A 13968-nucleotide genomic window follows, 5' to 3' on the forward strand; every position below is an offset into this window, starting at 1 on the left:
TATAAAGACAGATCCAAACTTAACGCTTCTACATAAAATCATAAGGATTTTGAGACACCGTCATACGCTCATCTTCATTTTAATAAGCTTATGCGGGTTATATCCTAGTACCTCAAAATCATTATCTTTCCACCCATCCATCTGTCCACTCCCTCTATCGGTACGGTTGATCTTGAGTTCCGGGAAGGCTGTTGGATTTCGTGTCAGTTGCACTTGCAATGCCTCAATGTGATCTAGATAAACGTGAGCATCCCCCATAGTATGAGTCAAGCTTCCAGGGTATAAATCAGCCGCATGAGCGAGCATATGCGTGAGCAGGGCATACGATGCAATATTAAACGGGACACCTAGGCCGATGTCACAGGATCGCTGGTAAAGTAGGCAGTGGAGGGTCCCTTTCGTTGTCTCCTGTTCTCCATTTGTTGTATTCTCGGGCCCTGGAGACGTTGCAGATGCAAAAGAGACGTAGAACTGTGCAAACATATGACAGGGAGGTAATGCCATCTTCTTTAAATCGGCAGGATTCCACGCGCTCAAAATTATCCGTCTATCATACGGGCTTTCCTTCAATTTTCGAACTACCTCCGCAATTTGATCAACGCCTTTTCCTGTATAGTCTGCCTTTGCATCCACATATTCAGCGCCAAAATGTCGCCATTGAAATCCGTATACAGGTCCTAAGTCGCCTACTTCCCGGTGGGAAAGGCCGACAGAGTCAAGGAATTCTCGGCTCCCATTACCATCCCAGATTTTCACACCTGCCTCGCTCAGAGGAAGTGAAGAGGTGCATCCTGAGACAAACCAGAGTAATTCAAGAACTACAGCACGGAGGAACACGCGCTTAGTAGTTAGGAGAGGAAGGATAGGAACTGGGGGTGATGACGTTGTGCTTCCGGGTTTCGAGAGAGAAAATCGGAGTTGAGGAGGCGCAAAAATAGACCGAGTCCCAGTTCCGGTGCGATCTGGTCGGTGTTCGCCTGTTGCGAGAATGGTGCGAATAAGATTGAGGTATTGATGCTCCTCATGAGAGGGGTCGGGTGGGTTGGGGGGAGGGCTGGGTGAGATGGAAGCTTCAGCAGGTGCCTGGAGCACCTGGGAGTAGCCGGAAGCTGCATCTGAAGCCATTAGAGTGGAGGATATGAGAAGCGTCTCTTCTTCTAGGTTGTGTTGAGGCGGTTTTGTTTCCTCAAACAAACCACGCTGGCTGACACGCGCCGGGCTTATCTTATCGATCAAGGCGCGTCTCGACGCGATGATTTAAGCTTTATAGATGGAAAGTTTATTTTCTCGTCTAATGACATCGATTGCGTATCAACACCTTCAGAATATGTACGGAGTACTCCGCATGTAGTTGTCTATGCGCAAGAAAGATCGTTGAAAAACAAAAAGTCAACCTAAGTTAGAGTACGCCCAGCCAAGTACCCCGCGACGCCGCCTCTATGCAAAACATGCAGGTGTATAGTAAACTACATAATATGCCAAACAGAAAATATCTATCGATTTTTGGATAAATTTCGACTTAGAGCCGTTAACCTTTCATCAAATCAACGCCGACTGCCCGCAAGGCAGTGACCGCCCATTCAGGGAAGTCTAATGGGTTATTATATAAATTTTTGAAAAACGTGCGACAAAAAGCGGGATATCGATCCTCAATGATGGCATCTCTTACTGAGTTCATCAGTGAAAGTAGGTAGTGGACGTTATGCATAGTTAGGCTAGAAAATTCGTTAGTTAATTCTGTAAGATATTATATGTCTAGAAACCAAACAATATCACATACAGATGCGCGCCCACGGTCTCCTTCGAGGCCAGGTGGTGAATATATGCACGTGAAATACCAAGTCCACCTTTTGATTTTGGTCGACAGGATGTGCATAAGCAGTTTTCGTCAATAGGCTTAGAGTCGTTCGCAAACGACGCATGCCGAAGATTTAGGGTCCCATTAGGCGTCACAGCATTTCCAAATCTCTAAGAAAACATCAGCAACACAATCTAGAAGAATCATAGGCACCAGACTCTACCGCTGTTCTTGTAGGCCACACGCAATCAAACATATCTGCACCTAGGGCGACTGCCACAATAAGATCTTCGGGATATCCCTTGTGTAAAATTAGTCTAAGTATCGGTGATTGCATATAATGATATAATGATACCTACCACACCCATGACATATCGCGGTTTATTCTGTGGCAGTAGAGCTGTACAGGTGTTGACCCTAATTACAGAAGTTAGTTTAGTTGCAACCGGGGAATCGTCAACTCACACTTTGCAAAACTCATCCTTTGCTTCACCACCGGATAATCCACCAATAGCGATGCCTGGTGTATCTCTCTCTACCATTTGCTTACAGCATTCTTTGCGCATTTCAAGATCAAGACCACCCTGTATAATACAAAATAGATTCTGTCTCTCGGGAAATTTGTGGGCCCCAATGCATCGATCTAGCCAACGCACTGAGCGCTCCATCGCTTCCTTCATACGGGCATGGTCGGGAGATGTGGTGGTAATAACATCGTCAAGTTGCATAATTATATCGGATCCTATGGAGTTTTGCAATGAAATTGAGTGTTCCGGTGTCAGAAGCCTTCAAGATGTTAGCGTGGCTGGAGTCATAGGATCTGTAAAAACCGACATCGGTGTCCCGTCGTGTGGACTCAAGAACCGAACTCCCTCTTCCGTAACTTTAGCAAGTTTCAATAGCGATACCATCTGGAACCTGTTGGATTTGAATCGCGGCCATGTTAGCAAAGGGCTATTTACGAGGGTTGTTCACATAGGAAAAAATACAATATCAGCAGAATATGTTAACAGACCAGCTTACCCTCCACTATCTGTTAATATATTCCTATCCCAGCCCTGAAACTTATGTGCCCCGCCTACTACATCCAATACTTCCTGCCCCGGCTTTAAACCTAAGTGGTACGTATTATTCAAGCATAGCATGCACCCTGTTTGCTTGAGTTGATCGGGCGTGAGACCTTTTAGGGAGGCTTGAGTCGCAACAGGCATAAAAATCGGTAATTTGACGGTCCCGTGGGGAAGAATGAGGGTGCTCGCGCGAGCTTTCGTTGTCTGGATTGGGCCGGTTAGTTCAGACTTATGGGGGAAGTATGAGGGGCAGAGGGACATACTGAGCATCTTGCTTCAAGGTTAAATGTTAATGCTGAGGGCATTCGTTTACGAGGGGCAGGATCAGGCGTGGAAGCTGCGATTGTAGCTGGAGCCATGGTTGTAAATTTATAATAGGGGATGCGGGTAGTGACGAGTGGCCTTAAAAGCAAATGTAAGGAGGATCGCACAACGACGCGGGCCAAAGGTTTCATCTCATTATGGACTGGGTATCTAAAAACAGAGCGTAGGCTGTGTTGGTGATGCGGGTTGTGTGAAACTTGAGTTGGTTGGATCCGACAAGACAAACTAAAAAAAAAAATACTCTGTGCAGAGCAAACATCTTTGATCCCTATTCGTCTCTCCGCTCTACGAAATATGGAAAATATTGCTATGTTGCCTCCACTAGCTCATGGGGGGGACTACATGCTCTCCAATAGGCAAGTCCTTTGGAGAGTCACCTGTCCATGCTTTATCGAGCTTTATTCCGTATCCTCGTTACTTCGTTCTTTTGGCGGAGAGATTTTTAAAAAAGAAACCATCTAAATACCCATTTACCAAAACCATAGTGGATCCAAAAATATCCCCAAAGGATGCTTGCCATTCATACAAAGTGTACATAGACACTTAAAGAGCAAAAAGAAATCGTGAGCTCCCTAGCTGGGAATCGAACCCAGGGCTGCTGTGTGAGAGACAGCGATGTTAACCACTACACCACTAAGGATTATTGCCACACTGTGTGGTTAACTACTTGTTCTATAGTTACCTAGCAAAAAAAGCTTTAATAACTTTAGGCCCAAAATTCAACACCAACAGACAATATCAAAAAGGCAGTTAAGTAAATGAAGTGGATAGTATTGGCTTGGATAATCAAACAGATTAAATATATACACAAATGTACACAAATGACCCAGACTACTACCAACCAAAAAATCCCGATAAAACCAAAAGGGTATTCCGTATCGTAACGCGCCTGGCTAACACCTCACCAAAAAGTTCGACGACGCCATTAACACCCAAAACCAAGGTATTGCAGATGAATATAAAGATTTAAACTCCAAGGGGCTCGCCAGACAGTGTTTAGGAGACTCCAGCTAATTTTAGAGTAGGTAGCCAAAATCACCATTGCTCAAGAGGCTAGATGTTGGTGATAATAAACTTGTAGTATAACCGGGTGCGGACTTAGATAACCAAGTGGCCTGAGTGTTTCTTGTCGCTGTTTAACACTCTAAACTAGAAAACCGATTTGGTATATGGAATACCATACGCTTTTTGAAAACCCGATTCCAGATAAGACCGGCTGAATAAAATTCAGGAACGCTTGAAGTAAATAAAACCGCATCGGTCAAATAAGGAGGCGTAAAATATTCTCAAAATCGTTCATTAGCTCGTTCAATGTGAAAAAAAGTTTATTCTCCCCAGATGGGCACCGAGTCTAGCGTCATCCCACCAATTTCCCCTAACCAGTCCTGCGATAGTCTTCCGATGGGATCATCACCACAGCCATGCTCGTGAATGTTCTGTAGATCTCGGAAACAATCCCTCAGCACCGAATCCACTGCTAACGGTGGACTTGCTATCATCTCAGGCCAAGGTGATTCTAAATTAGGGCTTGTGGCATTATTCTCCAGGCTATTGATACCGTTCATGTGAATGCTAGACGGCGAGCCAAGATTTCCCAGTTGAAGTGAGGTCTGTGGGTGCTGACTAGCTCCTGATGAAGGTGGTGGTGAGCTTAGAAGTTCAATTGCGTCTGCAAGAACTGCATCGCTTAAACGATGAAATACTTCATGTGTATTGCGTGAGGCCGACCATCGTTCCGAAACGGCGACAAGTACATTGGAACATGCCCGAGTCTCGTTAACAATTTCGATAATAGATGGATCCTCATCGAGCATTGTAGTGGCGTTTCCCCCAGATGCAAGCCGACGTTTGGCGCGAAAGTGTCTACCAACAGCGTAAACGTAAGAGAGCCCTGCCATGAAAACAGCATGTAAAGTAATCCATGTATAGTTGATTCTCCTCGACCGATGCAGATGCGCGTAGAGTATTATCGATTGTCTTGCGGCCATAAATATGGTTTGCATCGCTACTGGGACCTGCGTGGACGATGCAGATAATGCAGGAGATGGGCGGTAAAGCATTAGGATCGCGTTGTGATAGAGAATCTCATACCATTCGTGGGCTCGAAAGCTAGACCTGTCACCTGGTATTGCGCTTGAAAGGTCGACAGCGGGTAGGCTGAGGGAAGCTGTATCATGGCGCCACGCTTTAAGTTCTGAAACTAAGCCTTCACGAACTTCTAGAGCCGATGTATCTTCAAGTCTCGGCTGAAAACGACTTCCGGTATGCAGTGAGGCTAAGATTTTTCCGCACAAGATTCGATAGCGGACAATATGGTTAAATAGGGTCGTGCGGGAGAATGATTCGCCAGTCAAAGGATAAAAGCTTGCACCAGGTGGAGTTATATCCAAATCAAATTGTGACTCCGGCAGAGCAACATCAATATCTTCCAGTCGGATTGCAAACGGTCGGCCGAGTGTAATGCTCACCACGCTAATACCAGTCGTTAACGAAGTCAAACAACAATAGTCTTATAAAACCCACCGATCCATAGCAACAACACAGAAAAAACATCGACGATTCACCTCTGAACGAATGAATTGGTCTGTTGCACTTAACGTTGTCTCATCGGGAGCCTGCCGAACCTTATAGATAAGCTCACGGTGTAGCCCGAATTCGAAGCACACGCGTGCAGCAACGCCAACCAAATGCCACATGCCTAATTCGAAGGACGTGTAAGTCAAATATAGTAGGGACTACTGGCCGGAAACCGAGACATACTTGCAGACGTGTCCTGTATCGAACTCCTCATTCGATATTGTACAAGTAAAAGAATTGATTGCAGAGCTTTTATCCCACCAAGCTGCAAAACTTCATTAAGCCTAGCTAACGCAATAGCGTGGAAATTCTCAGCATCAGGGCGAGTTTGCCAATCGAATTTGTGAAAATCAACAGAGGATATAGCAAGAATCATATAGTATACAAATGCAGCGTAGTGGTCATGATCAAGGAACGGGGGATCTGAATAGATATTTTCGAATGCGGTTAGAACGGTCGGTCTATGAAGGAAGGGGTAGCAAAGGTGGTCATGTTCGAAGTAGGCATGATGTAAGTCTCGAGCGAACTGTTCGGGGGGTATCTGAGAAAGATCCGTCTTTGGTACCGGTGTAAGGGACAAGGAATGGCCATTGACAGGGTAAGGTGAGCTCCGCTGGAATTCCTTGGCCTTGAGAGCAATTGAGGAGGTGGGCGCAGAATTCGCTTCCACTGTCGCTCGAACGAGATTAGCAAACAGCACTCCGCTACCCGATCCGAGGAACTGTCTTTCCCCCCCGGCTGTCAAGGACAGAAAAGAAACCTCATCCGTGACCTCATTGTCGCTTTCCGCTCGCGACTGGTGCTGTTGCTCTTGAGCAGGTATGTTTGAATTACTAGCCTGGTCCTCGCCGGCAGCGTCGTTTGTTGTTACAGCAGCAAGTTGGCTGTTCGCACTGGCCAGTCTCGAAGCTAGAGCACGATTTGTCGCCTCGCATTGTTTTAATCGGCGCTCTAACCTCTCCACAACCTCTTTTCTATATGTGGGCTCTTTGGATCGATCAGTGTAGATGCACGGCACACCAGCCTTCATGCATGGGCCACAAACGGGAACTTGTTTATCACATCGCGACTTTCGGCGGTGGCAGCGATCGCAGGCTTGCATGGTCGATCACTAATTATAGGTGTCTCGAGCGGAGCTTCTGGTCTCTGCTCCTTTAACTATTAGTTATCAAGGCTGGATGCGGTCCTTGTCTAGCCGGTCGTGCAGCGACGTTGTCGGTCTATTGCGCGATAATCTTAGAATGCGGTGTTTAGGGGGCTGGGTTGGTAGGCCAGGGATCAATATCGGACTCCATGACCGAGGAACCCTGAGGTTGAGCAGTGAGGAGACATTTAAAAAGGCTCCGCCGGCTGGTTGCGAGCTGGCGGGCATTGCGGGGCCCGGCATGGAGGTGCCTGATTGGGGTTAGGGTGTTCGGGGTAAAAGGAGCCAGAAACGCAATTTTTAGGGTTTAGGGCAAGGGGTCTTTCAGCCCGCGGAGCATCGCTCTTTGCTAGGGATATACCTGGCAGTGAGCAGCCCCAGAGGCCCATAAAACACCGCCTCAGAGACCTCAGAACGACTTCCCATTGGACTAGTAAACTAGTTAGCCACTTAATTTAGCTATCTCTCAAAACTACAGTGCTATAACTAGGCCTACCTCACTGACCTCATATCCGTGACCTCTCAGATGCCCCTAGTGTTGATTCATAGAGCTCTATTTGTGATATTCTCTGATATTGGTATAGATACTACCACTCGAAATTCTCAAGTGCTGTATAGCAAGTGATGCAACAACGAAAAACTAGGGGAATCGCTTCCAAATAGATTGCACATCTTCACGAATCAAGTGATTCCCCAGTAAGAAAGGGGCAGTGAACCAGGCTCTTCTCAGAAGAACCCACCATATATCCCCAGTGAAAAGTCTGCCCAATTCCTATCCCACAAAAAAAAGTTTGCCGCTCTTTCCAAATTGTGCCAAACAAACCTATCTCTGTTCTGTCATACCAAGAAAAGTAACCCAAAGATCAACAAAAGGTAAAGTAAAAAAGTTCTAACAAAGGAGACAAGGAGAATACATGAGGTGTCACCCTGAACAGAAAGGTAAAGACCTTAAGGGCCGTCTTAAAGGAAATACAACGAAGTGAGAGGACTAAGTGAGCCCAGGCAGAAAATTAAGAACGTCCATCGCGGAGCCAAGCCTGACAAGAAAGAAAAGGATTTTATAGCTATTTCGGCCTGTAAGAAATGGCAGGTTGTAGGCGAGCTCGTGGAATATGAATGCCGACGTCCATCAGGCCAGGCGAGATCTTGAGAGACTTTCTGTCCTTTCCTGGAGCAAACATAACTATCCACTAAGAAGGCCAGTTTGGCCGGGAGTATGAAGTACTGCCCGGTTGATTTTGCGCATAGAGCTGTCCCTGCAACGTCGTGGAGGTTGGTGGGGAACCTCGAGAGCTCAACACCGTGTACGCAACTTCCGCGGCGTCTTCTTTGGCGTTGTGGATGTACTGGCCATCATAAAAATAGCGGGCCGAGAAGTTGGTGCCTTGGATAGTCACCGTGCTCGACCAGGCAGTACGCCCCCCTGGAAAAAGACAAAACGTTTCTGGTTAATAGGCTATTTTCCAAAACCATGTTTAGTGTTCCATCCCAGCCTGCCGCTTCAAACAGCAGTCTCCACTGCGAAAAGGAAAGTGTAGACAAAGTATGTTTGTTCAGGAAACCAAGGACAAAGAGGGTCAAACTTGAGAAAACGCAGCAAGGAGCCGAAAGGAATATAATGGGAAAGAGCTACCTCGGCGGTCCGATACGAGGTTGAAGACCGGCGGTTGGATATGTGCTATCTTGCAGTGGTCTAGAGAGCGCGTGTTAGAACTGAGGCGATATGCATGACGGCGAGAGAGGGGTGTGACCTTGAAGCTTTTCCTGCCAGGTCGGGCGAGTGACTCCGTTGACGGGAGCGGCAGCCATCTTGGAGACTAGGAGCCGGGCTTGAACAAAAGGCGAGATCGGGGAAGACTATCAAAGGTTAAATAGTCCGCAGCGAAGATTTGGCAGTACAGAAGCGTACCGTGGTTGGCAGTGAGGGGAAGCGATAATGAGAGACAAGGGCTTGATGGGGTTGTTTGCTATTTTTCCGTGAAGCAGAAATCACTCAGAAGTTCGGGGACGCGCGACACATATTATAAGAAAAACGACACCAGCCGGGAAGTGTATGTATATCTTTCGACGTTGCGAGGTCGTGTGAAAGTTCAAGCTGAATCCACACGACTGGAGTCGTTCGAGCCAGTGTGCTGTAATGGAACTGGGCATTATGCACGAGAGATCAGGATGGCCATATGTCATACTTGCCATCCACCCACCTGCTACGCTGTTTTGCTGCGCTAACAGCAGGCCGGAGGGGGTGGCCGGAGGCTGATGGGTCGGCCCGCTGCGCTCCCATTAGATCTTTGGGAGAACACGATACGCCAAATGGCGAACAAACAACCCTGCATGCCTCTCCTCCGGAATGAAGGAAAACGAGCAAAGAAGGGCGGAAGGGCGATGATTGGCGCCCCCGTCTACCCCACCAGAGCAGCATGACGGAGAGGGGCAAACGGACGGGCAGCAGACGAATGCAGGATGATATACCGCTGTCCGGTGTGCATAAGGGCCGGACGCGAGGGGCGTTGGCCCTGGAGCGCACGCCAGGGTGAATTCGAGTCGGCCCGGTTAATTACCAGGAGCAACGAAGGCAGGTTGGGCAGCGGAGAACAGCGCGCGCCCAGCACCGGGTTGCCAGCTCATCAATTGGCAGAACACACACCCACCATGCTGCAGGATGGAGGGGTGCTCCCCGGCCAGCGGTGGACCTGGGGAAAAAAGGGCTGTCACGGCACAACCGCCAGGAATAGCAGACGAGGCACCGCTGGCCGTCTGAATCCCTTCTCGTCCAACAAGGCCGACGTGCAGACAGACGCGGCACCAGCAGGTAGACGCTGGGGGGCAGAGTGGAGGGCGCAGCAGGGGGTGAGGCCGCCTTTCTTGCAAGGGTGATTCGCTCTGTTTTATTTTATTTTTATTTTTTTTTTGTTTTTGGCTTTCTTTCGTCCCTTTTGCTCCGAATGTCGCTCTATGTTGGGCATTCATACGTGCATGGTTCAGTCCACACGCACCCCGGGAAATCTGCAGATAATTCGTGATTGACGGAGAAATTAAGCAAATCGAATCATCCAGGAGCTGAGTATTTTCAAAACGGGACGCTGCAAGGCCGGCTGCGTGCGTCGCTCTGCCATTACGGGGAAGTCCGTTCCATCCTCGTCGTCAGCAAGCAGAGCACTCAAGAAAATCAAGGACGACGAAATCAGCTCTTTCGCAATGATCGTATATATCCTACCTAGCCTCTGCAGGAGCAGGCGTGAACGACGCTGCCAGTCGCTTCGGTGCGCGTGCTCTGGTTGCCCGGCAAATATGCAGGGGAAATTACCGATTAGATTCAAAACTGATCCACGGACCGCTCCGTCGTGGCAAAAATCGAAATATGCGCCCAAAAGTAGGCAGTCTTCCGATGTGACATGGAATTTCAGCTAAGCAAAATCATAATGACCAAAATAAATATTTTTTTTCCTCCCGTCGAGGGCCGTTTTCCTATGATACTACATTCAATGCTGCCCATTCCATCGATCCCGAAGGCATGTGAGCTGAAAAAAAAAAAAAAAAATGTTTCCTTGTACGCGGCGCCGTACTCGAAAAATAGATGTGAATAGCTGGCTCGAATGGGATGCAATGGCCCATGAGAGCAGTTGTAGTGAGTGATTGGGGGCGTGCAAGACACGATATTAGAAATCATGTAGACCAAAAAAAGAGACGCTGTTGGGCCTCATGGCGCGAAGTAGATGCTTGCAGCTTTCTGAAACGCGACGACCTCCAATATGAAATGAGCCAACGTTGGAGCAGTGTACTACTATTCGGCCACATTTTGTTTAGGCCCAAGGCCAATGAAAAAGGACTAATACATCGATCGAATGAACAGAGAATGGAAGTCACTCATGACCAGTATCCCCTAAGTACCAACTGGCGAACCGAGTTTAAATGCTGAGAGCCTGATGACCAGTGCCGCTGAAAGACCTTATCGAAAAACCTCGTTGAAATCAAAGACTCCATACTTTTCATAAACGTGGACGCAATAGAGGAAGAAGGCTGCGCGACTGGCTTGTGCCAGCGCCGCTTGATGTTGTCATCGACAAGGACAACTAACCCCGTGGCAATGACAACGCTAGATCTCTCAGTCAGTAGCGCGAAGGCCCAGCATTCTCGATAAAGGATCACCGAAAAAACTCACTCTGCGATGTCACTCATTTTTCCGAAGATTGACGAATCGCTGATGCAGAAGGACGAGGGTGGAATCCAACCGCCTTTGCTTTCCTCGACGAGTGCTGCCATCGGGGTTAAGTGATCGGGGATAATATGCGCCACCGGTTTAGGTCTGTTGAGATCATATAAATGGTAAGACACTTCTTCTGACCCGTTTTGGCAGCGAATTGATCTTCTCCACTGATACTTGGTGCTCCAGTACTCATAATCATATCGCTTTGACACTCTTGATCCCTTTCTCTTGACGTCCACGTGAGCGTAGTTAGAAAAATCGAGCTTCACTATATTGGTTGGGATTGGGGCTTTCTGTAGGCGAGAAAAATCATCTAGAGGGAATGTTTTCTCTTCATGTAGCCCATCATCTTCCACCCCCGATTTATAGCCTGAGTCTTGCCTTCTCAAATGATTGAACAGGGCATCCGGAGAATCGAATTTTGTTCGAAATGGGGAGAAAGCGGTGGCCCACGACGACATGCATCGCTTTTCATTAATATCCTGCTCATATTTCCTCGAGGAATGGCAAACTTCTCTCCCAGATTGTCGACAATATCGCCTAAGAGAAAACTTTCTCTTCTCCAAGTCCATCATTCGCAAGTGAAAAAGGATTATCTCGCATTGCCTACCTCGAGATTCCGTCACAAGTGTGGATATACGTAGGTTTAGGTTCCCATCACGGGTCGTATCATCGTGTTTAATCAAAAGTCTTCTGCCGGACGGAAATAGGTCGGCAAAGGTTGGCGGCGTAGAAGCGACAGCGTGAGACGGGAATGATTCGTATCTCTCGCACACAGCTTCGATATAATCCTTCTCTACGTCATCATGGGAGGTTATTGTAGAGGCGTAAGTAGTAGTAGATGTTCTCGCATTGTCACCATTGACGATCCAGTTTCCGCCAGGAAGCCTTGAAGAGCTCTTTCTTTTTTTTCCGGGTTCGAGGGTGTTGCATCGAGCCGAGCAGTTTGTGGCATCGGAATATCGTGCGTAGGGTTTAACTATAGATGATTTTGTCAAGCTCATCCTTGGATTTGGTCTCTGGAGTATCTTCGTAAGTTTGTTAGCAAAGCAAAGAGCGAGAAATTAGACATGGAACTCTAAGGCAGGTGAAGTGAAGAAATCGTGCCGAACGTTTGATTGAATCGAGGTCAGCACGGTGAAATTGGAGTCCAGCGGAGTGAAGAACCGTAAAACATAATGAGTAGCTAGCCGAAATGATCCGTGGATTCTTTGTCACTCTGGTTTCTAAAATATGAAATAAGTGGACCAGAAATGGAGAAGGTTAAGATAACGTTCTGGTCTTGAAAAGAGCGGAAGGGTGTGTCAACAAAGGAATGTACACAGCCTCTAGGAGAAAAGTAATCGAAGTTATAATAGGCCAAAAGTCTGTAAATATATGATGCAAGGAATGGATGGCATCGCGGGATCCATTGATGAAACTAGCAGTTATACGGAGTACAGAGGGTACATATCTGGAACCACCTAGATCTCTCGCTTGTCAAGCGTAACTCGGGTATAACATTATTTTGAAATACACATGAGTCCGATGGGGGGTAAACCGGGTAACCCTTGGGGCTTGGGGTTCAATTCTCCTGCTGCGGTGTTCAGGTTAATAGTGGCTGCAAGTGAAGGGGGGCTGCATTAGAGTGCTTCTGTGAGTGGCCAGGGGAGCCGTCCGACGTCAAAAGGTGGTGTGGCATCTGCAAGCCTGGGTCCCATCTGTGTGATTCTAGAGCAAGCTTCGGAGGTGGGCCTCCAATAATTGCCTGGTGCCCCGGCGTCGTGCAGCTTGCCGTCGTGGTGGTCAGCCGTTGTCAACAAGCGGCTGTTCCCGGTGCCAAGGATAATGTCACGTGGGGTGACTAGCTCGGCCGGATCTTTCTAACTAGCCGAAGTCGGACTATCGATGACTCTACAAGACGCAACAGTCGGCCGTGCACAGCGCTTATGACCGAGAGATTCCAGCGTGGATTATCTAGAATACAGCTATGAGCACGTCCTCAGCCCCAGAACAAATGCCCTCTCCGTCCCGCGCATCTACCCTCCTTGCCAACCTTGCCTCCGTGAATTCTCGTATCTCCGCAGCGTCTACCACCAGTGACTCAGTCCGATTAGTTGCTGTCTCTAAGCTCAAGCCTGCGTCTGACATCCAGGCTCTCTACACCCCGCCAACGTCTCATCTTCATTTTGGAGAGAATTACCTTCAGGAGCTTCTTGAAAAGTCTAAAATCCTTCCACCAGAAATTAGATGGCATTTTATTGGTGGACTGCAATCCAACAAATGCGTTACACTTGCAAGAGACGTTAGAGGTCTGTGGGCTGTGGAGAGTGTGGATACGCAAAAGAAAGCATCACTGCTGGACAAAGGGTGGGGTGAGAGATTGAATAATGAGCAACAAACTGGAACAAGCGAAGAACGACTGCGTGTTTTTGTGCAAGTAAATACCTCGGGAGAGGAGAGTAAATCAGGCATTGAACCATCTCAGACACTAGAGCTGTGTCAATTCATCAGGGAAAAGTGTCCGCGGCTGAAATTGCAAGGGCTAATGACAATTGGAGCCATTGCCCGCTCAAAAGCTACAACTTCGGAGACAGAGAATGAGGACTTTGTATGCCTACGAGAGACAAAAGATACCGTGTGCGAGGTCTTGAAGCTTGAGGGAGATGAAAAGCTGGAACTAAGCATGGGTATGAGCGAAGATTTTGAGGGAGCTATTGCCATGGGAAGCAACCAGGTGAGAGTAGGCAGCACAATATTCGGAGCTCGTCCACCAAAAGGAGAAGCAAAAGTGGGCTCGTAGAACCACCTATGTTAACAAAACATACAACAACTCTTGCACAATGTTAGAGCGCCAAATACCACAGAATCA

The 13968-nt window shown here is 47.8% G+C and overlaps 5 protein-coding genes and 1 non-coding gene across 6 annotated transcripts; 1 reads left to right on the top strand and 5 right to left on the bottom strand.

The window, feature by feature from the left end:
- Positions 1-60: 60 nt before the first annotated feature.
- Positions 61-1125, bottom strand: TMP1 (Thymidylate synthase; the record flags this gene model as incomplete). Its single annotated transcript, XM_049251452.1, has 1 exon — positions 61-1125. One exon carries the CDS (start codon positions 1123-1125, stop codon positions 61-63), a length of 1065 nt encoding a protein of 354 aa, XP_049109752.1.
- Positions 1126-1528: 403 nt separating this feature from the next.
- LOZ57_002380 (uncharacterized protein) lies at positions 1529-3227 on the bottom strand (the record flags this gene model as incomplete). The annotated part of the gene is made up of 8 exons (XM_049251453.1): positions 1529-1715; positions 1781-1968; positions 2022-2099; positions 2158-2215; positions 2264-2584; positions 2633-2716; positions 2822-3072; positions 3132-3227. The coding sequence occupies 8 exons, from the start codon at positions 3225-3227 to the stop codon at positions 1529-1531; spliced, it is 1263 nt and encodes a 420-aa protein (XP_049109753.1).
- Positions 3228-3760: 533 nt separating this feature from the next.
- Positions 3761-3832, bottom strand: LOZ57_002381. The gene has a single exon. It is a non-coding gene; the product is annotated as a tRNA-Glu (tRNA).
- A 685-nt stretch (positions 3833-4517) lies between these two features.
- LOZ57_002382 (uncharacterized protein) lies at positions 4518-6799 on the bottom strand (the record flags this gene model as incomplete). The annotated part of the gene is made up of 3 exons (XM_049251454.1): positions 4518-5664; positions 5716-5890; positions 5953-6799. The coding sequence occupies 3 exons, from the start codon at positions 6797-6799 to the stop codon at positions 4518-4520; spliced, it is 2169 nt and encodes a 722-aa protein (XP_049109754.1).
- A 4269-nt stretch (positions 6800-11068) lies between these two features.
- On the bottom strand, positions 11069-12121 carry LOZ57_002383 (uncharacterized protein; the record flags this gene model as incomplete). Its single annotated transcript, XM_049251455.1, has 1 exon — positions 11069-12121. One exon carries the CDS (start codon positions 12119-12121, stop codon positions 11069-11071), a length of 1053 nt encoding a protein of 350 aa, XP_049109755.1.
- Positions 12122-13086: 965 nt separating this feature from the next.
- Positions 13087-13899, top strand: LOZ57_002384 (uncharacterized protein; the record flags this gene model as incomplete). The annotated part of the gene is made up of 1 exon (XM_049251456.1): positions 13087-13899. The coding sequence occupies one exon, from the start codon at positions 13087-13089 to the stop codon at positions 13897-13899; it is 813 nt and encodes a 270-aa protein (XP_049109756.1).
- Between the last annotated feature and the right edge of the window lie 69 nt (positions 13900-13968).

Source organism: Ophidiomyces ophidiicola (assembly GCF_022830035.1).
Source record: "Ophidiomyces ophidiicola strain CBS 122913 chromosome Unknown scaffold_6, whole genome shotgun sequence".
Taxonomy (NCBI): domain Eukaryota; kingdom Fungi; phylum Ascomycota; class Eurotiomycetes; order Onygenales; family Onygenaceae; genus Ophidiomyces; species Ophidiomyces ophidiicola.